At 40.1% G+C, this 22,803-nt stretch overlaps 2 protein-coding genes across 2 annotated transcripts; one reads left to right on the top strand and one right to left on the bottom strand.

The window, feature by feature from the left end:
- The first annotated feature begins 674 nt into the window (after positions 1-674).
- Positions 675-6,715, top strand: tmc5 (transmembrane channel like 5). Its single transcript, XM_056752052.1, has 17 exons — positions 675-925; positions 1,085-1,187; positions 1,266-1,335; positions 1,456-1,710; positions 2,094-2,236; positions 2,415-2,562; positions 2,641-2,793; positions 2,862-3,034; positions 3,122-3,197; positions 3,288-3,385; positions 4,178-4,273; positions 4,345-4,420; positions 4,516-4,649; positions 4,746-4,919; positions 5,021-5,099; positions 5,211-5,294; positions 6,334-6,715. The coding sequence occupies exons 1-17, from the start codon at positions 835-837 to the stop codon at positions 6,394-6,396; spliced, it is 2,016 nt and encodes a 671-aa protein (XP_056608030.1). The 5' UTR covers positions 675-834; the 3' UTR covers positions 6,397-6,715.
- A 61-nt stretch (positions 6,716-6,776) lies between these two features.
- Positions 6,777-22,529, bottom strand: rab40c (RAB40c, member RAS oncogene family). Its single transcript, XM_056752056.1, has 6 exons — positions 21,256-22,529; positions 14,991-15,051; positions 12,566-12,626; positions 11,629-11,706; positions 10,938-11,160; positions 6,777-9,183 (listed from the first exon to the last, which is right to left on the bottom strand). Exons 1-6 carry the CDS (start codon positions 21,395-21,397, stop codon positions 8,909-8,911), a joined length of 840 nt encoding a protein of 279 aa, XP_056608034.1. The 5' UTR covers positions 21,398-22,529; the 3' UTR covers positions 6,777-8,908.
- Between the last annotated feature and the right edge of the window lie 274 nt (positions 22,530-22,803).

Consider the following 22,803-nt stretch of genomic DNA (forward strand, 5'->3'; position numbering starts at 1 on the left):
CTGAAAGCATTCATACAGTATTTAAATCTTTTAGTCTTTAAACCCTATGAAGAAAATTCTTGGATTTTGACATTTCTGCAGAAAAAGGGAAGGGGAGGCGCTATGAATGGTCCAAAACTGCCATCTACTGCTGAAGACTAGATTGCAGTTTTTGCAAACCTTTACATATTTAAATATTGTTAAAAAATCATTTTAGACCCATTGTTTTTTTGAAAAATAAGTATTTCCCGTTTCTTAAAAAATAGAAAATATCTCAAGCTATTTATTCACGCTAAATTACAATCGTTACGTCATTTAAAGGTCCACATGGAATTATTTTTCGCTAATAATTTACTACGGTCTATTTGTAGAAATAATTCGTGTCACGACAAACTGACGTTGCACAAATAAAAAATAAAATGCTCTTTCTATCAAACGAGTTTTCATCTTGTATTCTTGATTTCTTAATTTTTGTCGTCCCTTAAAATTAACATAACATTAAAATACGACTTTCTATGCATTCCTTATATTGTCTGTAACCGTTTCTACTGAAGAGCAGGAAGAGAGTTAATGAATTACTGATGAATGCGTTTTTAAATGTAATACAACACCTGGCCACAGAGTTCCCAAGCATGGTATTGGTTGAGTAAACCTGTCACCCGGACAACAGGACACAAAGATCAGACGACATACAGCCCACTTGCACCTTGTATCTTACACAATTACTTCCTTGTTCCTCCAATAAACCCAGCAGCGTTATTCATGAGTCGGATACTTTGGGAATGTTTCTACATTACTGTACAAATGTAACATTTCAAAGGAACTTATTTACAAACGTCTGATCAAAACGGGAGGATGAGAAGAATGAGTGTGTTCCCTCAACCGGGAACATCTTTGGGAAACCAGGGACCGACAGCATACGAACTTCAACAGGAAGTTGAAAACAGTAAGTTTTACACAATCTGAATTTGTGTGTGATGTATAAAATAGACCGGTGGTGGTGGTACTCAATGTAAATTTATTGTACGACAAAATGGAACAAATAGCTTCATTGTTTTGAGTAAGACATTGTTTTGATGGCATATGTTCTTACTTGTGACGTCAGATACATCTGAACTGGTATCGGAGCTGGCAAATCTGTCAGACAGGGCAAGAATTCAAGCCATACGGTCCTTACCTATGTCATACAATGAAAGGCGACGAATCAGGTCATTACGATACATTTTTACAAAATATAATTCATAAAATGCTTTTCTCTAAATATGAATTGACACCTTCTTCAACAGGAGCAGAGCGATCTCTGTCAAAACCTCAAAAAACATCTTTAATATAGATTGTACTCAGCATGTGTCTCGGGTAAGAAGATAAAAACATGATTATAAAACATAGCTTTCATTTTCAATTCTGATTGGTTGAGCAACATGCGCATGTTTCATCCACATATCAAGTGCACTTCTAATAAAACTACCTCTTCAGTCGCTTCGTAGATTTGGTGCCAGCGTGGCATCAGCCAGACAGTGGTTGGTTGTGTGGCATGGGACTCTAAAGGAGATAGGAGGCAGGTTTGGTACTTCTGTCCTCTCTTACTTTTTGTTCCTTAAATGGCTCCTGAAATTCAACGTCTTCTCGTTGATCATCAATTTCTGCTTCATCACGATCCCCCAAATCGTGCACGCACCCAACATCAGCAATGTTACTGGGTTCAGAGGGCTTGAGCTTCTCACCGGAGTGGTGAGTGTTGAAGTGATACTTCACCCATCAATGAAAATTCTGTCATCATTTACTCACCCTTAGATTTTTCCAAACCTGTATAAATGTCTTTGTTTTGCGTAGCACACGGCAACAAATTTTGGAAGAATGTCAGATCTCATCCACCGTTTACTGCAATAGTAGGAAAAATAAATACTATGTGAGTCAATGTGGGGTGAGATTTGACAATCTTCCAGATATCTTCCTGTGTGTTCATCAGAGCAAAGAAATGTATGCAGGTTTGGAACAATCTGAGGGTAAGTAAATGATAACAGAATTTTCATTTTTACTACATTCTGCTACATACATTAATACTACATTCAATCTTCAGCATCTGGAGTGACTGAGTGTGTCTGTGTCCACAGGGTTATTTTAACCAGACCGTGCTGTTCTATGGAGGCTATAATGGTGAAGTGATTGTATCCGAGCCACCCTATAACATGCAGTTGGCGTATTTCTTCACCATAGCTGCTTATCTAGTGCTGTGTGGAGTGTCTCTTATCTATAGGTAAAGGTATTTATAGGCATAATAACGTTTTAACAGTGTTATATAGCATTTGCATATGGCTGGGAAAACATCCTGAAGTATTTTCTTTCTAAAAACCTACAACTTCATTTCCTGTTATGTCATTTCCTGTTATTTCATATTATTCCAGAAATGAATGCAAATTGGTTTTCTTTTCCAGCATGTCCAGATCCTTTCAGAAGAACTTTGTGTTGGAGTCAGGACCCGTCTCTGGAGGAGCGTGGCGTCTGCTGTGCAGCTGGGATTTCAGTGTTGTCAATGAGAAAGCCATACAGAACAACAAGAACAACCTCGGCACTCAGCTGAAGGTTCATACCTGCTCATCATCACTGGTTGTCATCGCTTTTACTTTGTGTTCATTGGCTCACTTTTTCTGTGCCTTCCAGGAGTCTTTATCGGAAAAGTTACAGATGAAACACACAATGTCAGTGTCAGTGCGGATGAAGTATCTGTCTCTCCACGTTCTGGCCTGGCTTCTCTCTTTAGGTCTAGCTGTTGGCTCATGTGCAGGCATCTACTTTCTAGGAATAGATCAGCTGGTGAGTTTGCGGTACCAAAATCGCAATAGATTCACTGCATGTCACGCTCATGCACTTCTGTTTTGCAGGATACCTCCAGACCGGATCACAATGCGAATGATTTAACAGTAGAGGCTTCCACTCTTCTCCTGCCTGTGGTGGTGTCCCTCATCAACCTGATAGTGCCTCTCCTCTACTCCCTCATTAGCATAATGGAGCGTTACTCTAACCCTCGGGCAAAGATCTACATCGGCATCGCAAGGTGGGATCACTGTTTGCAATGAGAAGCCTCAAAGTTCCTCAGATGAACTCGCCATTCTGATGTATTTTTTGCCTGTTTTTATTCTAGAAACGTTGTTTTGAAGATGTCTATTTTGGGAATCCTTTGCTATTACTGGCTGAATTCCGTGCCCCAGAAAATGGCGGTAAGTGTTTTATTACAGCTAACAAGCAAAGCATGATAAAGTTGTCTCAGTGTTGCTAAACTTATTGTATTGTAATCTTTTCCGGTTCAGTGTTGGGAGTCTTTTGTGGGGCAGAGTGTGTATCGACTGCTGATGATTGACTTCATTTTCTGTCTATTTGGCACTTTTTTTGGCGAGTTTCTACGCAAGTAAGTCAAAGAAAATAAGTCATATAATTAAAGACATATATTGTGGTTGAAAGATAGATTGCTAAGGTTAACAATCTGTGTCACAGAGTTTTTTAGCTTTACATCAATCTGAAGCACCATTGAAAAAAATTCTGACTGATTTATTTGCCATCTTCTTATTTAAAAACTGTTTGGCTTTCTTTTTTCTCTAGAACACAAAATAAGATTGTTTGAAGAATGTTGATAACCGAACAATGGCGGTACCCATTGACTTGCATTGGTTTTGTGTCCATCCAATAGAAGTCAATGGGTACCGCCATTGTTCGGTTATCAACATTCTTCAAAATATCTTCTTTTATGTTCTGCAGAAGAAAGAAATTCATACAGATTTGAAAAGGCAAGAGGGCAAGGAAATTATGAGAAAAGTTTTATTTCTTTAACAGCTTTATGACATGTGACTTCTAACAATGGTGACCAGGAAATATACTCTTAACTTTTCAGTTATTGAGTCACTGTACCTGTCACCTGTGAAAAAATGTAGAGGTGATTGTTAGGATGTATCTGAATGGAAAAACAAATCAACAATGATAAATCACCCATTCAATACATCAACTATTTCAACAGTTGTCTGGGAAGTTACAATTCTTTTGTAACTTAAATAAATTCGCACAGCTTTCTTTTCTTCTACTAAAAACCTTAATGTTTGCATTGCATTCATGAGAATAGTCTTTCATGTGATAAGAGCAACCAACGATTAAGTCTGAAACAAATCAATATATTTACTCTGATTTCACTTTTTCAAAATGTTAACAGTGTAATTGGAACCACATGCGTCCCGAGTCTTGGCGTCCCAGAGTTTGACATTGCTAGGAATGTTCTCGATTTAATCTACGCCCAGACGCTGGCTTGGTAAGTCAATATTGATGTCTCTTCAGTTCTGTAGTTTAATTTTCCTTTAATACTCCTTCCTGTCTCCTCAGGATTGGTATTTACTTCTCCCCCCTTCTTCCTGTAATGCAAGTCATCAAATTGTTCATCATTTTTTACGTGAAAAAGGTAAGCACCACTACGGCATCATTTCCTCTTGAGATGATATTGCATCTGTCGCTCCGATGAGAGCTTTGTCTTCAACTGTCCTGTTTATGTTTTAGTTCAGTCTGAGTATGAACTGTCAGCCGCCCAAACACACAGGCAGAGCCGCTCAGATGCAGACGGTCTTCATCGCTTTACTTTTCTTCCCCTCGTTTGTGGGGGCGCTGTCCATGGTAGCATACACAGTGTGGAGGTATCAATATTTGCTCCCGTCAATTGTTAAAAAAGGCATTTACAGTAAAAACATTTGTTTTATGCCGTGCAAATACTCGTCTTACCTTTCTTTCAGTTTGAAGCCCTCCAATTACTGTGGGCCCTTCCAGGGCCTTCAAACCCCCTTCCACACCATCCTCAGCTGGACCGTTTACATTGAGAACTTTCCAGGAACTCATTGGGTCTGGTGGATATTTGAAAACATGCTGAGGAACGAACTGTTCTACTATTTGGTTACTCTCATCATCTTGTACGTCTGAAAGTTGACACGTGTTTACAGTGGTTCCATTTCTATGACCACATTTTTTCAGAGGAGAGCTGTGTCACATTTTCCCTTATTGTTTCTTTCAGTGTCATCACTTACTTTCTCTGGCAAATCACTCAGGGACGGAAAGAGCTCATCAGGACTCTACGACAGCAGATTGTGAATGTGAGTGTTAAGCTCGAATAAGCTTTGCAACTCTGCGGACTTTTGCATCCACTGTTCTTGTGTCTCAAAAAGAACAACCATTTCTGTAAATCCATGTTTCTTTCATTTTAGGAAGGAAAGGACAAAGCCTTTCTCTTAAATAGACTACAGAATACACAGAAGCAGGGAAGGCAAACCGAATCTTTCAGATATCAGGTGAGCGTTTCTGATCAGTTCTAACTTACTCACTACAAAAACGAACCCACATTGTCTAAATGAGAGATTAACATTCTAACAGGATGTAAAAGGAGACTGCAGGAAGTTATAATCCTTAAAATCACTACAGAAGACGTAAACAACCCTGGTCCAGAAGAACTTCCTGTTTCAGTTTTTAACACTACGCAAACGTGTAAACAAAATAGAACATTCATAAAAGAATCAAAACGCTAAAGGAAATATAAGATTTCATTATATATGTCAAATTAAAAAAAAGAAATAAAATTACATAAAAAAATGAATCCGGAAGTGCTTCTGGACTATTGTTTGCACCTTGTGACGTGGTATGCAATTCAGAAATTGAATGCAAAAATAAACCTTTTGATTATTTACTGCTTGTTTTCGAACAAGTCACAAAATCATCATGGGAATTAATAAAGAGCTTTTAAAGCTTGACAGACCAGTCCCTAGAAAATGTCACAGTATGGTGAAAACCTGCATAAAGATTTTTTAAAAGATTAAAAACTTAAATTTTTGGATGAATTGAAACAATGATTAGGGTAATGCTTTACTCGGCAGACAAGCAATGACCCCATGACTTCCTGGCAGATTCCTGTAGTTTCAAGAACTGTACGATTAAATCTTATTTCAGTTTACATGCAAGGAGATTAAGTATGTTAAAGTAATAAGACCCCCTGATAAACAAGAGGGCATCAGAAGCTCACCACCTACCAGACAGATGAAAGCAGAAAAAAGTTGTAGTGCAGGGAGATGCAGATGTTCTGCTCTTGACTCTAAAGTCTAGAAGGCAGGTCAGGCTCAAACCCTATGATCCAGAGGAGGGGGTCTAAGAAGGGCTAGAATGCAGGTAAGATCAGAGTGCTGGGTGGAAGATGAGGACTCACCACAACCCACCCTATGCTTTGGCTTCAGAGAAATTCCAGAAGAGGGCATCCCCCGCCCATTTGAATGTGGTTTCAAAGAGCATCCTTTAAGATTATATAACTACTGTATATTCTCCAATGTTTCTCTCCTGTAGGAATTTGACCAGACACAACATGTCAACCCAAACTGGATTAATACTCTCCCCTTGGATATGTGAAAGGATCGTCTTTATGCTTTTATTATCTGTGCCTCTTTCTGTAAATATTGAATTACTTCAATATTCATGTAAATGATTCATCAAGTTCTAACTAAAGTCACCAAGTTAGATGGGAAGAGAAAACAACAGTGCTGGCAAAATAATGGCATTTTTGTGTTTGTCCAGGAAGTTCTGCGTATCCTTATTAGGAAGAATGCATTCAAGCTGCTAAAATATTTTCTTCCATGAATGCAACATTTTACCTTCATTTTTGTAGTTTTACGCAAGGTATTCAATGTAATATTTGTAAATATCTTCAAATAAATATTTGAATAAACAACCATTACAACAAGTGCAATCTTTGACCAGCTTTAGACGCAAATAACTGCAAAGCATTTTTACAATCATAACAATTTTATTGTGAAAAAGTCGTTGCTTTTCATACACTAAGAACTGTACAATCAATAATTTAAAAAACTGTTGTTTGTTGTTGCAAGAACGATAATTTCTTACGCAAGTTATTCAGCAGCTTTTAGCTTCAACCAAAGGAAAATAGTGTTTACATTTGTGTCCTACTACTTCAGCAATCACATTTCCCTTTATTCTGCGCACACACACACATACACACATGAGAGTGTCCTGCTAAACATTACACATAAAATTAGCACATTCTTTAAAATATCAATAACAAAGACTTTAGATAAAAGAGGGAAAAAAATGTACAATACAAAAAGTTGAAATGGAACTTTCTAGCTAGGTCACGTAATTTCCTTGCACCGTATGATGTGCATTACAGGGAACAACCATCTCTCTCAGGTGAGAAGCTGAAACTAATACCTACACATTCTGAAGATTCCCGAAAAGGAATAAAATAAAAACTTCGGATATCACATCTTATCGAGAATCAGAGAAGGGGTGTCGCTGAGAGACAAATGGCACCGTCATTCGACCTTTTACTTTTGCGTACACAACAGATGGACGCTTTCACATGGAACTCTAAAAGCTACAGTCACAGCAGAAGGCCTGTTGTATATAGCTTAAAGCAGAGTATTTAATGCCCCCTGCAGACAGTCTGTCACTCAGCCTGGTTCATACAGGCTTCATTGGGCAGGACTGCTGCTGGACGCCAGGGCTCGTCCCTGAGATGAGGGGGTGCAGGAGATGGAAAGAGCTGCTCTCTGCTCATGAACAAAGATTAGGGAAAATCTCCAGGGATTTGTGCGAAGAGCATCAATTATTTTACAACGAATCATCAGAGACGGAAAAAAGCAACTCTCACAAAAACCAAAGTGCTGCAGATTATAGACAAGGTGATGTTCTGCCACAAACAAGTTCTGCTTATCATACAAACACTGGTGACGTCACAATTTCCTTTATTTTGGAGCCTGGAATGTTTACTACCTTCATTCTGATGCGGTTTCAGTATATATAAACAGAAACTACTGCACTTTGCACTCTGTATAGTTCAAATGAACTCATGCTACAACACTGATAATCGTGGACTTTGAAATTATGGCATGTTTGGAAGAGAAGAAAAATACGTGCAATTGCACAAGATATAATGCAGAAGTACTGAATAGTGCAGCAATGAGTCTTGGATAGGCAGAGGGTTAGCTGTGGTACGGCTAAGACATTAGCCCTGGCGTAATTACGAACCGTATAGGGTTAAAATATTGCAAATGTGAAGACCGTTCCATAAGACATGCAGGGAAAAACAGAAAATAACTCTTTGACAACACTGTCCCCTGAGGAGTTTTCAGCAATCGATGTTAAACGAAAGGTAGCCAACAAGAAACATTTCACCATATTCTAGATCTTCCAGAAGCTTCAGGCGAGGACATCGGGTGTTGCTTGTGCTGTTGGGTAAACAAACACCCAGTGGGCCCATTTTCACAGTCCACATTCAACAACACAGTCGCTCTTTACAAGTTATCGTGTGTGCAAAAGACCAGCTACAGCATTGACCAACTTAAGACCACCAATTTGCAGTGCAAATCAAGTTTTAATACATAAGTTCACGCTTAAGCACTACAAGTCATTTCGCACCAGCCCTCAAAAATTTCTCTCATTGTGTTATTACCATGCAAGACCATGTGACCGTCTTACGTTCTTCAGCATTAGGAGGAGAACAGAACCCTTGACAAAACACATTGGCAGGGTGCAGCATTCACCGAGGACAGAAAAAGAGAACAACTAAAGCGTTACAACAAAATGTTTGAGTTCTCCAACAGAGGGCGCTAGTGCGTTATTAAACATGCTTTCAGTGGCCAAATCAATGTTTTAGTTTTGGTCTGAGGGAGAAATAAAACGTGAATGTGCCGTTTAAATGTACTGCAGCAAGGTGAGGAGGGTCGTGCAACAGGAAGTGTAGCAGTATGAGACTCCGTCACATCATGCTCCCCCTGAACAGAAAGGTGCCACACCTCTGCTCCGTCGTCGACCCAGCCCCATGTCCCTGCGTGTTTGTCCGTGTGCACCTGAGTGTTATATAAAAGGAAGAGAGGGGAGGATGGACCTGCCCCATGTCCCCAGGCTAGGAGATCTTACAATTGTTCCTGGTGCAGTTCTGAGGCGGACTCTGAGGCGGCCGAATGGATTTGGAGCGTTTAAGACTGTTCCCTTTGCTGCCTCCAGCGGCGTTGGCCAGCGAGTAGGACCGGCCGTGCATCATGACTGCGTTCATGCCATTTGCCATGGAGAAGGACTTCAGGTGGCTCTTGATGGCCACAGGAAGCGGCAGCTTATCGATGAGGTGCACCGGGGTGCAGGAAACGATGGCACGGCAACACAAGTCCTGCAGACTGAATACTGTAAAAACACAAAGAGACACATGCTCACGTTAAAAGACTACTATCAGAGCAACCTCAAGGTTAATCCGTTCCCATCCTGCCATAAATAAAAGGCACGAGCTATATGGATTGGGCGGTAGCTGCCTTGATGCATCTACATGCAGAGATCATATTTTATTCCCTTTACTGAAGTAATGAGAAAGTGTTCAATTATTCAACGTTACCTCGGCAGATGTTAACACGCTCCCTGAATTTCTGTCTGATGGAATCAAATGCGAAAGACACTCACAGCACGCCAGATGTGAGAGTTAACATATGAAAAACCACCAGGAATGCTGATCAATTTACCCTACATATTCATGCCTTTTTCCAAAGTATGTATTCAAGATATGCGTTTTTCATTAAAGTGTTCCTGGAGCTAAAAATCCAGCGAGAGTAAAATTGCTGCCATTTTGTAAGGCTCCATCAGCAGCACAGCAGCATTTGCCTCTCTCAGAACTGCAGGATGTTGCTTCTGCTAAACGGCTCATCAGGGGCACTGCAAGGTCTCATGGGAAATTCCCACATAACGGTGAAAACAGACAGAGAAAGAAGTGCTTAACTGAAAGCCTTCTTCCTCCAATTACGCAGCTCTGGATATGGACCTACAGTGTGGTGTTCGTGCACTAATGGAAAGCTATGCAGATCATGGCAGTCTTTCTGTACCCGGCAGAACGCAAGAAGCAGCAAAGCTGTGCTTAAAACCAAAGCTTTCCAATGTATATGTGAGACTGGGATCTAAAAGAAAGTTTTCATGCCTTTTTAAACCTTTATACTGATTTTAAAGCAGAGGATATGAAATATGAGTATGAGCCAGTGGCTGCCTGAACAATCCCTATAACAGGGCTCTATACTGCGACCAAATGGTAGCATTTTGCGACTATTTCAACTGCAGGTTCCAAACTGATCAATAAATATATGATATATATGTACTGAGATTAATTTAAATAATATTAAATTGTACTGCAGGTTATTTTTATGGTTTATGTTTTATGTTTTTGTAAGTTATTGTGTTGTGGTGGTACATTTTACAGGTATTACCCATAGACTTTATAAAATATGGATGCAGTGTCCGTGATGTCACCCGTAGGTTTGTGAAGAGTAAAAATGAACAAACAGTTGGGAAACAAAACGCATGTGTGTTATAGTATAGTGTGCTAGCTCTTAAAGGGGCAGCAGTATATAAAGATATCTGTTGATATATTCATGTATTAAACACATTTGAATGCAGTTTTAGGGATTCTTTTTCTTACCTCATGCCATGACTCTGGTGCTACCAAATTAAGGGCTGGTGCCACCAACTTAACCATAACTTGGCAGCACCTGTGCCACCTCTGTCAAATGTTAGTCTAGATCCCTGCTAAAATTATATCTCAAGAACATGGCTGATATAACATCAAGGGATATGTTTGAAGTAATATTTTCTATTCCAATTTACTCTCAAGTCAAAAGCAAGTCAACAGAGCACCTCAAGTCTTATTTACCACATTTAGTCAAAAGACTTATCTTTCATGTCAATTCTAATAAAACGAAGTTCCCCCTCATACATAATACATAGTTTAATAAAAGCACAATTTGCATAATTATTTATTATGCAAAGTAGGCTATAACTAACTATTAAAAGAAGAAAATGACAGTTGGTGAATTTGGGAACTGGCAAAAACGGAACTAGCACTGCTATTGAACGGCATGTTTATCCCATATAATAAGCACACGCATGCACGAGAAACTTGCCTCTGTTTGGTCTCCAGAACTTCTCCATGCCGTGTCTCATCAGCACGATGCGCGAGAGTTCCGTAAACGACTCAATGACGTTGAAGTTGCAGAGCGGACTCACTTCGAAAAACGTCATGCCATTCTTTTCTGCATACGCCCGTGCCTGTTCCGTGGGCACCTGCCGTTTGAACGCCAGGTGCAGTCGGTTACCCACAAGAATACGGGGCACACCGGGTGCGTGCTGAGGAGAAACAGACAGAAGCAAAAGGGATTAGTGAGATCAAAATTTAAGATTGACATTGTTCTATGGATATTTTCATATACGCCTACTTAAAAATACAATACACAGCACAGCAGTACACTACACAAACAAATATACTCGACAAACCAAGAGGAAAGGAATGAACAGTTATAGAGTAGCCTATGAGAAGCCAGACTGAGGACATCCTGTCTTAAGATCAAGCACAGCTAGTAACAGAAGAGGTAGAAGGGAAGGATGCGAGGAGTCACTGTGTGTTGTGTTAGAAGTCTGTACTCATTGGCATATCTGTTGATCTACTATATATGTCTGATGGGGTCTCTACAGATCCATGGCCTGTACTAACTCGAAGGTTCTTTGGTGAAAGAATCGATCAGTCTTAACCTCTTCTACAGGATTTGTGGGTTCACTTGTGATGTCACTTCTGGGTTACCAGAACGAGAGGCTTACCTCGTCAATCTCCCTGATCCAGCGGTCTATCCCATCAAACGACCAGCGGTTTGTGATGTCATACACTAACAGGATCCCCTGCAGAGCAAAAGCAAACAAGTATTGTTACCCAGTATCCTGCTCATGCAGTGAAGAGGAAGGTTAACGCAGGCAAAAGGCCATGTTTTTCAACACTCCAAAATAAAAAAATAAACTTAACAACACTAAAGGGGGTCGCACACAGGACGCAGGACCGGTGAGCCACGCACCGTAGTGCTATTGTTTGTAAAAATGAACATATTGTTTTCTATGAGTGTACACACACACAGACACTGTTCTGAGTCCTGCAGCGACACACACGCCATGCTTAATTTAACATTACATTAGATGTTCTTTGACTGAAATCATCTTTAATGTTCCCACAGACTACACCATAAACTGCAAGATGAATTTATCTATTTGGGAATAACAGAAAAACAGCGCATAAATACAGAAAACCTCTCAATTCTACCACATTAATGGCATAGATGTCTTAGACGTGACACTGCGTGGCTCAGCCATTCAGCATCCGTTGTGCGACCCCTTTAGGCAGTGTTCACACTTGACTTCTTTTTTTGAAGCTGCTAGTGTCTGTTTTACATTATAATCCTATGGAGTAAACCGGCGTTTCTGGACTTTTTGGGAAAACGCCGGTTTACTGTTGAATCAAAGTTTTTTTTATAAATTGAAGTAAAATTTTGACTTTCAGTTCCTTTTGATTGCATTTCTAGCAAGAAATTAGTAATGTAGATCTGTAGTTGTGAAATCTACTGTTTGTTTTACGGACAATGTACATCCTTGCGAACTGTTTAAGCTTCATGTTTCTGTTAATGAATATTTCAGTCTAGAGCACTTAGTTAAACTTCCTCTCTTTGAACGAGGACAAACAGTGACATTAAACATGCTAAAGCCACTTTACCTGCGCCCCCCTGGAGTACGATCTGAAAATGGTGCAGAACCTGCCTTGTCCTGATGTGTCCCTAAAAGCAAACAAAGACAAGTCAGGACAACATCACAGAGCATGCAATCCGTCAACATAGCTCTGTTACAAAACACATCTGTCATTTATGACGTTTCAGCTACGTTGTCTACACACGCAATTGGAAACACAATGTTTGAAACCGAACCGTGCATTTGTTTTGGTCACTACACCAAGTTGGGAGTTGAAAAACAAGATGAGTCAGGCACTTGTGCTGGCGTCACAACCTAGAAAAACGAGTTTCCACTGTGGCACGTCCGCACCCAAATAACCTTTCCAGCTGCCTACTCTATCTCTGTGAACTTTCCCACGCAGTTAAACTGGGTCTAATGGGCCTTAAAGTGTCAAAAATATCAGCATAAGATTTACAGTGCCAGACGCCTTTTTGAAGTGGTAGAATTGAACCCACTCTCAGAAGCAGAAGAGATTAACCAAATCTATGCTGTTTACCACTGTACTTCCACAGTCACATCAGAGAGTTCATCAGATATATCCTTGGGCTGATACCTGGGACCAACGTGAGACAAGATTAAAGCCCTGAGGGGAGACTACATTTCACTGGGGCATACGGAGGAATAGGGGTGGGCGATCTAGAAAAAAAATTAAAATCACGATTTTTTCCAGATAGATCACGATTCACGATTTTATCGCGGTTCTTCTTCAAGTTGGTTTTAAGACTATTTTGCAAATTAAAGGGGCTTCAATACAGCCAAACTAAGTCCCCATATAAAAATATACTCTTTACCATTTATATTATGAAGAATATTTTAATCAAGTTAATATTTAATGCAAGTGCAAGACCATAAATCAGCTGTTAGCAAAAAACTTTACATTTTGAATTTTGTTTTTCATCTTGTTGCGGCACTCGGAGTAAAGCTGTGGAATGGACGTGGAGGATAAATATTTTTGGCTGGGTATTTCGTAACGTGGATCTACGACTTTGAGCAGTTTTTTAAAGCCCTCATTTTCCACAGTCTTTATGGGAATCATGTCTTTGGCCAGGTAAAATGCGACCGCGTCAGTGACATCTTTCCAGCGCTTGTTCATTCTGTCATACGGATACGTGGTTTTTTTTTCTCAAATGGTTCTTTCGCTAAAGTCGTTGTTTAAGCCTTTTAGTTTCCGTATGCTTGGTTGTACCTGATTTACTCGCGTTGGATCCCTTTATAATTTGACTGTCGGCATACTCTTTCAGTCCCTTTATTTTGAGGTGGTTAAAAAGGTGTGTTGTGTTGCCTTACGACGCTCGAATCTTATCATTGCCACATTTGCAAATAACTGTTGTTTGGGCCGTGTCAGTTGGGGAAAACCCAAAGCATTTCATTATTACTGATGGAGAACTTTTTTTAGGGACCAAGTCCTCCGTTTTTCCCTCCATCTTCACTGACCGCGTCACTTAATCTTACTGAATTCACAAGCAACGTATACGAGCTTGTTAACATGGCGCAATCTATCGCAAGTATGTTGACGAATTCTATAGAACAGCTCTATATAGGACGATTTAACGATTTTCCCGAAAAAGTGGATCGTGCAGTCATTTTCATCGTTCGCGATCTAATATCTTCATATCGCACACCCCTACGGAGGAATATGCTGCAAGTAGAACATTACCATAAAGCTTTCCGCTATATACCCAGAACATTACTGCAGTCCATGAGAATTTCCTCAAGGGTTCTAAGAAGTATTCCTCAGGCACTTACCGCACTCTGTGTTAACACTAATAAGCTTGTTGTTTGTCTTCTGATTGTGCAATTCTGCTGGCGAACAAAACAGCAGCACCATCCTGATTAAGAAACTTTTCTTTCTCTCGGGGAAAGCAGATAAATGCTTTTATGGATGTTTAACAGGTTTTTCTGTAAACGATGGCATTAAGATTTCGCCGCAATTTCAGTAATTGAACTTCTGGTTATGTAGGACTTCTAGATATGATGTCTTTTCTATATATAAAGCTTCTAGTTCTGTTCCTGCATCTCCTTTTTATTGCACCTTAGATTTTCCTATCTCATCTAATCGGCTGACAGGGAAATAGTCCAACACTCATATCCACACGGCTGATGAACACGGCGCAGATTTATTGGTTTGCAATCATGTCCCGTTTGCCTCAGAGTTTTTCATTTTCATTGCAATAGAAAGGAGAGGCTGTTGTCTGAGGAATGTATGTCTACTGTAAGGCACTGACGCGTCACTCTGAACTCCGGAGACTTTGACACACAGTTGCTCTCAGCGAGTGATGCATCATAGCATCTCGGAAGACAAAAACGAGTCATGTCACAGCATTGTGAGCTCTTAAGGAGATAATGCTCCAACCCTGTGCACTTCTGCATTAACAGAGGACCATAAACAGCATGTCTGTGCTTCCACTTACCAAAGCTCCAGTTTCACTCTCCGCCCATCCAACAGGATTGTGGTGGTCTTGTAGTCGATTCCTGCCGATGGAGAGACAGAGAACATTAAAGATTATATATAATATATTTATATAATAAATGATATATGATGTTCCCAATTTGTAACAAATGACGCATTGTTAGGAGTTTACCCACACTTGTAATAAAGGAACAACATGTAATAAAATGGTAGCCGCCACTCAGTAAACGGCACATGACAGTTAGCCTGGAGTTTGCCAAAAGGCACCTGAATGACTCTCCGACCGTGAGAAGCAAGTTTCTCTAGTCTGATGAAATAAAAATTTAACTCTTTGGTCTGAATAGCAAGCGTCATGTCTGGAGGAAACTAGGCATCGCTCATGACCTGGCCAAAACCATCCCTACTGTGAAGCGGTGGCAGTATCATGCTGTAGGATGTTTTTAAGCGGCAGGAACTGGGAGACTAGTCAGGATCAAAGGAAAGATGAATGCAGCAATGTACTAAGACACCCTCGATGAAAACCTGCTCCAGAGCGCTCTGGACCTCAGATTGGGGAGAAGGTTCATATTCTAACAGGACAATGACCCTAAGCACACAGCTAACAAAGGAGTGGCTACAGGACAACTCTGTGAATGTCCTTGAGTGGCCCAGCCCAGACTTGAACATCTCTGGAGAGATCTGATAATGGCTGTGCACCGACACTCCCAGTCCAACCTGATGGAGCTTGAGGGGTCCTGCAAAGGGGAATGCAAGAAACTGCCCCAAAATAGGTGTGACAAGCTTGTATGTGCTTTTTTCTTTATAATAAACAAACTTCTTTCACGTTGTCATTATGGGGTATTGTTTGTAGAATTTTGAGGAACATAATGATTTTAATCCATTTTGGAATAAGGCTGTAACATAACAAAATGTGGAAAAAGTTAAGTGCTGTGAATACTTTCCGGATGCATTGTAATAAGCATGAATTGCGATATATATCGCCCAGCTCTCACAGAAACATAAATAATTTTTTTCACCAATGCTGTTAGTTAAGGGCAGCTGTGGCCCAAACAATGGATGGCGGTATTCAGTTGTTAAGTGCTCCGTAAGGAATACCTTTTCCGGGTCCAAGCATCTATTTATTTCGAGCGGGGCTACAGTCTAAACATCTGTTAATGAGCACGGATTACTCATATCACATATTTAAGAGGAGCATTTATTAACTAACAGTATACTCTACAGTCTCCAGGCTTACGGAATCTCGGACATCGATATTTGAATAAATTATGAAAAATGAATCATTGACCTGCCATGTGGGATTTCATATGAATATAAAGGTTAGGATCGTGGTTGTCCGATAGTTTTACAGCACGCCATAAACGTATATTAGCATTTTTTGTCATCTGCCTGTCGCATCTAATTGAGCGTTTGGACCCGGAAACAGTATATGACCGAATAATAACACAGTATATATTTGAAAAGTATCCTTACAGCTTCTAGTGAACTTCACAAGAACTAAAAATCAAAGTTGTGGCCATCTTAGCGTGACTCTATTTAATGCACTTTTTGAGTTATCTAATTTAATTCAAGGCAAGTTCTTTTTTCATTAGAAGAAAATAAAGTCGAGATGAACGTCTTGATTATGAATGCTCACATTCAGTGTCATCCGATCAGCTTTTCTGGATCCCCCATTATGGAGACCCCCGATCAAACTTCCCAAAGTGATTATAGGCCGATCGTGATCTGCGACTGATCAAGTGGAGCACCACTACTATCAAAACTGAAATGTGATCAGGATGCTTCCCGTAAAGCCATTATCTCTGTTTTTCTCTCATAAAATGAAGAAATTACTGCTAATCTAAAAAGCCATTTAAAATTCATAGTTACAGGATGCATGGGTTAACAAAATAATGTTTCCTCCCACAAGCTTGTTGACAGTAAGGCCATCATGAAATGCATTTATGCCAATACACATACATTTTTGTGACTTCACAACTAATCAGCATTTAAACTTGATTTGCAATTTAAAAGAAAGCTCTGTCTGTAACAAAAGCTCACTGTGTCTCTTTTCATATACGACTCGGACTGTAATATTTCCATGCCAAGAGCGCTTGTCACACAGGATCATCTCTGTGCACACTTGAATAATCAGATTATCTGTTATGCGGACATATGAACGTGGACTCGACTCTTGCCTGGAGCAGCCAGAAACTGTTTCTCATAACAAGAGCAGTTTGGACCAATCTTAGATGCAATAAAATCAATTCTGCAAAGGAAATACACAAAGTGATGATAATAGACCAAAACAAACTCACACCCATATGTCTGTTTACAGCCATCTTCCAAAATCAGAAAAGGAATGGAAATGAAAATAGGGAAGAGGCAGACATATTTTTTGAATCCTTGGTAAAGCTTTGATGCTTTGAGATAGTATGTCAGAAGAACGTTATCGCTGCTGGACAAGCTCCCTCCTGACAGGTGAGCGGCTGCTGGTTTTAATACTTCACTCATCCTCCATTATTAAACATCTACAGGAGAATTTAACAACAGGGAAATGGTTTGCACTTAAAAGGAACTACTGGGGCTGATCTCCTCCCTTGCACATCCTGCAAAAGCTTTGCTCAGAATCAGGAGAACACAACATTGGGCCAACTTCCTTCCTCTGGAACCCCACCTTCTTCTCACTTTTGGATAATTGTATGGGCAGATGGTTTAGTGATGTAGCCTGACAAGGGCAGTACAGTGTAATTATCATCTCAAGTTCCAGCTCTGGGCCACCGGCCAAACCTTCTGAGCCCGCTGAGCGAAGACAGCCCGAAGCGGCTACTTTAGAGAAGAAGCCTGTAAGTCACAGATACAGCAGGACTAAGGACACCTGAGAGGGTTCAAGTGGACAGTGACATGTTCGGGCATGTTTAATTCAATTTAAACGGCCTGCTATCAACACAGGGCAGAAACAAAGATGCTTACAACTGGAGAATGCAGCACGGCTGGTTTTTTGCAAAGTAGGTGGCCCTGGCTTTCAATGTAACGTATCTCCTCTGTCAAACATACAAAGGCTGCATCTCACTGTTGTGCTACATATTTAAAAGCACTGAATTGCAATGAAGGCAGTTACACTGAAGAGCGGGCGAGGGTGGGTCTGAGAAGAGTGGGCGAGGGTGGGTCTGAGAGTGCCATTAAAAAGTTTGAGCTCATGAAAGTAATAAAAGATGCTTGCCTAAAGCTAGGTAGCAGAGCTGGTTTACCTGAGATCTAACATTGTTTGTGTGCGATACGTGTGCGTTTACACTGGACAATAAGCACACATCAATATTCACAATCACTCGACTAAGTCTTTAGACAAAAATATAAATTCTCAGATCATGTATTTATAACAAACTATATTGAACTGTTTATATTTTACTAAACCCCTGATGACAGAGTCCAGGCATCAGAAAACACCAGTAAATACACCAGTTTTCTATTTAAAGAAAAATTATGTGACAAGAAGGACTCGCGTTCTATAAAGCAAGAATACCCTAAAATAAAGAAGATCATGTCCTCTTAGCAAGCGGAAAAAACAAATTAATGAGAGAAAACACCAAAAACACAATGACTTTTTATAGACTCAAGACTGTGAGAAGTGAAATTACTTCGGTTTGCATGCACTACAATACTCTTGCACTTAAATCTCATATATGTGAATTAAGCAATGTTTATCAAAAGCAAACTACCATTCAAGGACAGTCCTCCTGGTGCAACCTGAGGTCAAGTGCCTTGCTCAAGGGCAAAATCATGCTGATAGTTCATGGATTGCCCATTATGGGGATTAAACCAATGACCTTTTGGTTTCCAGCCCAAAGCGTCAACCACAAGGTTATGAGATGAAATGACGGACCGCTTCTTGGGGATACAGACAACTGCAGCTCAAATCACCATAAGTCTGATTAGGGCTGAATCTACGGACAGTTTGTGTAGCCATCTGTGTTGATTTTTAGTGATTGCGCTCTTTTGAAGCCCGACTAGCAAGCTCCCCCAGAACAGATCAGACCAGAGGCATCACTGTGAAATCTCTCACACCCATTAAATACACACTGTTCCCCAATACAGTCAACCAACAAAAAAACAGCAGCCCATATGTATAAAGAGGGATTGAGGAGAGACACACAGTTCCTATTTTCCTGCACATGAGACTCATTTGGGTATGAAAGGCATGACTAGTGGGGGTCTATTCAGCCTAATGAGTGAGCATGGATTGTCTCATGAAAGGGAAGGCTGAGAAATAAATCAAATCAAAAGAACTAGTACGTAAACCTGCTTTATCAGTCTGCTTGGAGATTTCACGCTTACATGTTATTTTCATAAAGTAAAGGCACCTATAGCCATATTTCCTTGCATGTGTTTGATATCCTTTAGGGCAGGGGTTCGCAAAGTAGGGGTCGGGCGTAAGGGGGGTCGTAAGGCCTCGAGGGTGGGGTCGCAAATAGCTAATGTTAATAGCTAATGTAACTTTAATAGCTAATGTCTGTAATTAATGCACACTTAAGTCACTTGCACTATTGTATAGTCTAAATTGTTATCTGTTCATATCCACCTGTACATTAATGTTCACAGTATATATCCTTCTGTATATATTGTCCATAGTACATACCGACTGTCATATTGTTATAGAACATTTGTATAGTATTTCCCTAATATTGTATTCTGTATTTTTTAACACTGTATATCCTGCACTCCTGCACTATATCCTGACCTAAACTACATTTCGTTACACTGTACTTGTATATGTGTAATGACAATAAAGTTGAATCTAATCTAAAATGATTTTCAGATTTTTTTTTAATTAAGAATAGTGTATTTAATCAATAAGTGTAACAAAACATAACAATAGTAGTAAAGTTAAAAATAAAACCATGCAAATAAAAAGCCATCAACCTTTGGAATTTGCTCCCCCTCAATCGTGACCCCTAAAGTGATTACATCACATTATCAACCGCATCAGGTTAGGTCCATCAAGTCAATTTACAGCACTTCTTTAAACAGATTATTTTTCAGGCTTAAAGTTTAGGATATTTGTATTTGTCAAAATGAAACGTTGGTCAATATCGACCAAAGACAAATCAAGGAGGCCAGCGGAGGGAAGCCCCGCAGACAGAAAGGCCATTGTCCTCAGGTATGAAAAGAGACCTAATTAATGCATGTGCACAGTTGCGCGCAATGTTTGTATAGATTAGCCACCTCCGAGGATAGTGGGGGTCTCGAGTCCCTGGCACTGTTATTTTGGGGGTCGCGGGCTGAAAAGTTTGGGAACCCCTTATTTAGGGCAACCTCTGTGTTTTAATAATACAAAACCCAGAGGCTCTGTGTTTGTAACAATCTTGTACATTCTTTATATTTTATACCCGTTTATAAATATGTTTGCTTTATAAACATGTTAAAGAAATAATAAGGACCCACATACAGACTCAATATCAAATATGGTAATATAAAGAACACCCCTGGACTTTTTAATACCATTTTAATGCCCCTTTATATGAAATTCAAGACCAAACCTATGTTGGACATACACATTCTAAATCAAATACATATGAGACCCTGGACAACAAAACCTGTTTTACGGGTCAATTTTACGAAATTGAGATTTTTACATAATCTGAAAGCTGAATAAATAAGGTTTCTATTAATGTGCGAGTTGTTATAATAGGACAACATCTGGCTGAGATACAACCGTTTAAAACTCAGGAATCTGAGAGTCCAAAAAAATTATAATATTGATAAAATTGCCAGGTAAATTGTTAATCAAGGGCTCACATCTGCACGGACTACCTGAAACCGGAACTTGGTCACAAGTTAACACGGTAACCAGTTGAACCATAACACCGGTTTTAACCACCACGAGAACTCGTCGTTCAAGGCATTTTTATTAAACATGCATTAAAACCATTCAGAATGACATAAACTAGCTGTCCTTCAACCTTTATTCTGCGACCTCTGTTATCTCTGATGACATCGCGGGGAGGAAAATGTAGGTCTTTTCATGAACTTTAAACAGTCGTTTGGTATGTTCAGACTAAAAGATGTGACAAAATTATTTAAGACCAGTAGAAATTTCTAAGACTTTTAAAGTCATTATATTAGTCAAACTTTAAGACGTTTGAGACTTTATGAGGACCCCTCGGCCACCCTGTGTTAGTAATGGCCTTTGATATGTAATGTGTATGTAATCATTCTGGCTTTAATCAACGGATCTGTTACTCCAGTTCTCTGTGTGAATGAATGTGTGCGAGAAGTGTTGGCGAACTCACCGCTGCTGTAAGCATATGGAGACTCGGCAGATCCGTCTTGAAGGCTGTCCAGAATCTCTCCTTTCCCCACATCACTGTCTCCCACTAGGAGGAACTTGAGCAGGTAGTCATAGCTCTTCACAGGGCTGCCCTGAGTGCCCATGACTGCTCACGTGAGAGCCAGGGTGACAGCAAAGGATATGGGACAACTGTCTAATGCCAAAAATGGACCCGGTTTCCTCCAGAGCTCTGGGGGTCTATAACACTCGTGTCAGCTTTATCTTTGAACGGGGTTAGGCCAAATCAGCAGACAACCCCATTAATATGATTTCTCACTCCCAATCCAGGAACAACGGTTTATAAAAACAACCTTGCGTGGTTCAAAGGTCTTGAGAAGTCTGTAAAACGTCACCCTTAGCCTTATACTGTAAACGCTAGTACGTTTGATATTAACACTACAATGGTGTTAAGTTACATGGTAAACAAATCGGATGTTTACATTTCTTCACACACGCTCAAATGTGTCACGAACGTCATAAAAATGATAATTCAAAACTAAAAATAACATTAATCAGAATACGTCCCAAAATATGTCTCTATGTCATGGGGAAATCATGTATGCAAAGCTATAAGGCTAGCTAATGCATTGTTAGCATGCTACTGCCAAACTGTCAACGCAAAGAATTCTCACTTTGATCTACCAACTAACACTATCTACACTATGAAACTAATAATCCCAGAAAGAAAGTTTATTTGTTATTTTATAACTCATGGCAATATGTTTGAGACAAGCCTTCTGATGCAGTAGCAGCAGCGGCTAATGCTAGCAGCGATCTTAGCGGTTCAACACCAAACGCGCAACGCTGAACTCACACGGTTATTTCAGCCAATAGTCCAGTTACGAGTGGTGAAACCACGACTCGTTTCGTCCGAAATGATGCGGATAAAACAACCACTTGACGAGAGAGAAAATCCACAAGTTATCTTGAGCGCCTGACGCTAGCGTGTCTGGTAGAAATCATGGCTCCTTTTTCTGTTTTCTTCTGTCTGCATAACAAAGATTCACATCAGTCAGTTCGCGCTGCTCGTCGGAGGGTCGCCGAGTTATCAGGCGGTTCTGGAAATATCACAGGAAGGGTTACACGATAATCCGACGCGCTCGATATTATTACTGTAAATTATCTTGATTGTCCATTTATGTCCCATGTTCACTCATACAGGAGAGATCGCACACATACTGTCACGCTGAGCTTTCACCTCTGCGTAGTACTGCGTACTGCTGCTGCGCTCTACTGTTCCTCCCCCTACACGCGATGGCTGTGTCTCGAACACTAGTAATCTGACTACGTAGACAGCACGTTTGCGCATTATAGACCCTTAATGGATAAACAACGAGGCGCAAAAGTGCTGTCTAGGCAGGCTGCGTTTGGAATATCTAGACCCATCCATGCAAACGCTACACATAACACACCCCACCTGACGAAGGCTCTTTCAATCTAATTTGTTCGCAGTGTACACAATGACAGGTGATGTTCTACAACTTTCTTTCCTAGTTATGTAATTGCTTAG

This window comes from Triplophysa dalaica, chromosome 7 (assembly GCF_015846415.1).
Source record: "Triplophysa dalaica isolate WHDGS20190420 chromosome 7, ASM1584641v1, whole genome shotgun sequence".
NCBI classification, from domain to species: Eukaryota; Metazoa; Chordata; class Actinopteri; order Cypriniformes; family Nemacheilidae; genus Triplophysa; species Triplophysa dalaica.

Excerpts from the sequence above, each read along its gene's own strand:
- rab40c (XM_056752056.1), bottom strand. The coding sequence starts at position 21,397 with ATGGGCACTCAGGGCAGCCCTGTGAAGAGCTATGACTACCTGCTCAAG. Across the intron at positions 15,052-21,255 it reads TCCATATGCTTACAGCAGCG|GAATCGACTACAAGACCACC; the intron begins GTGAGTTCGCCA and ends CTCCATCGGCAG. Across the intron at positions 9,184-10,937 it reads GTTCTGGAGACCAAACAGAG|TATTCAGTCTGCAGGACTTG; the intron begins GCAAGTTTCTCG and ends GTGTTTTTACAG.
- tmc5 (XM_056752052.1), top strand. The coding sequence starts at position 835 with ATGAGAAGAATGAGTGTGTTCCCTCAACCGGGAACATCTTTGGGAAAC. Across the intron at positions 2,794-2,861 it reads TTCTAGGAATAGATCAGCTG|GATACCTCCAGACCGGATCA; the intron begins GTGAGTTTGCGG and ends TCTGTTTTGCAG. Across the intron at positions 4,421-4,515 it reads TCATTTTTTACGTGAAAAAG|TTCAGTCTGAGTATGAACTG; the intron begins GTAAGCACCACT and ends TTTATGTTTTAG.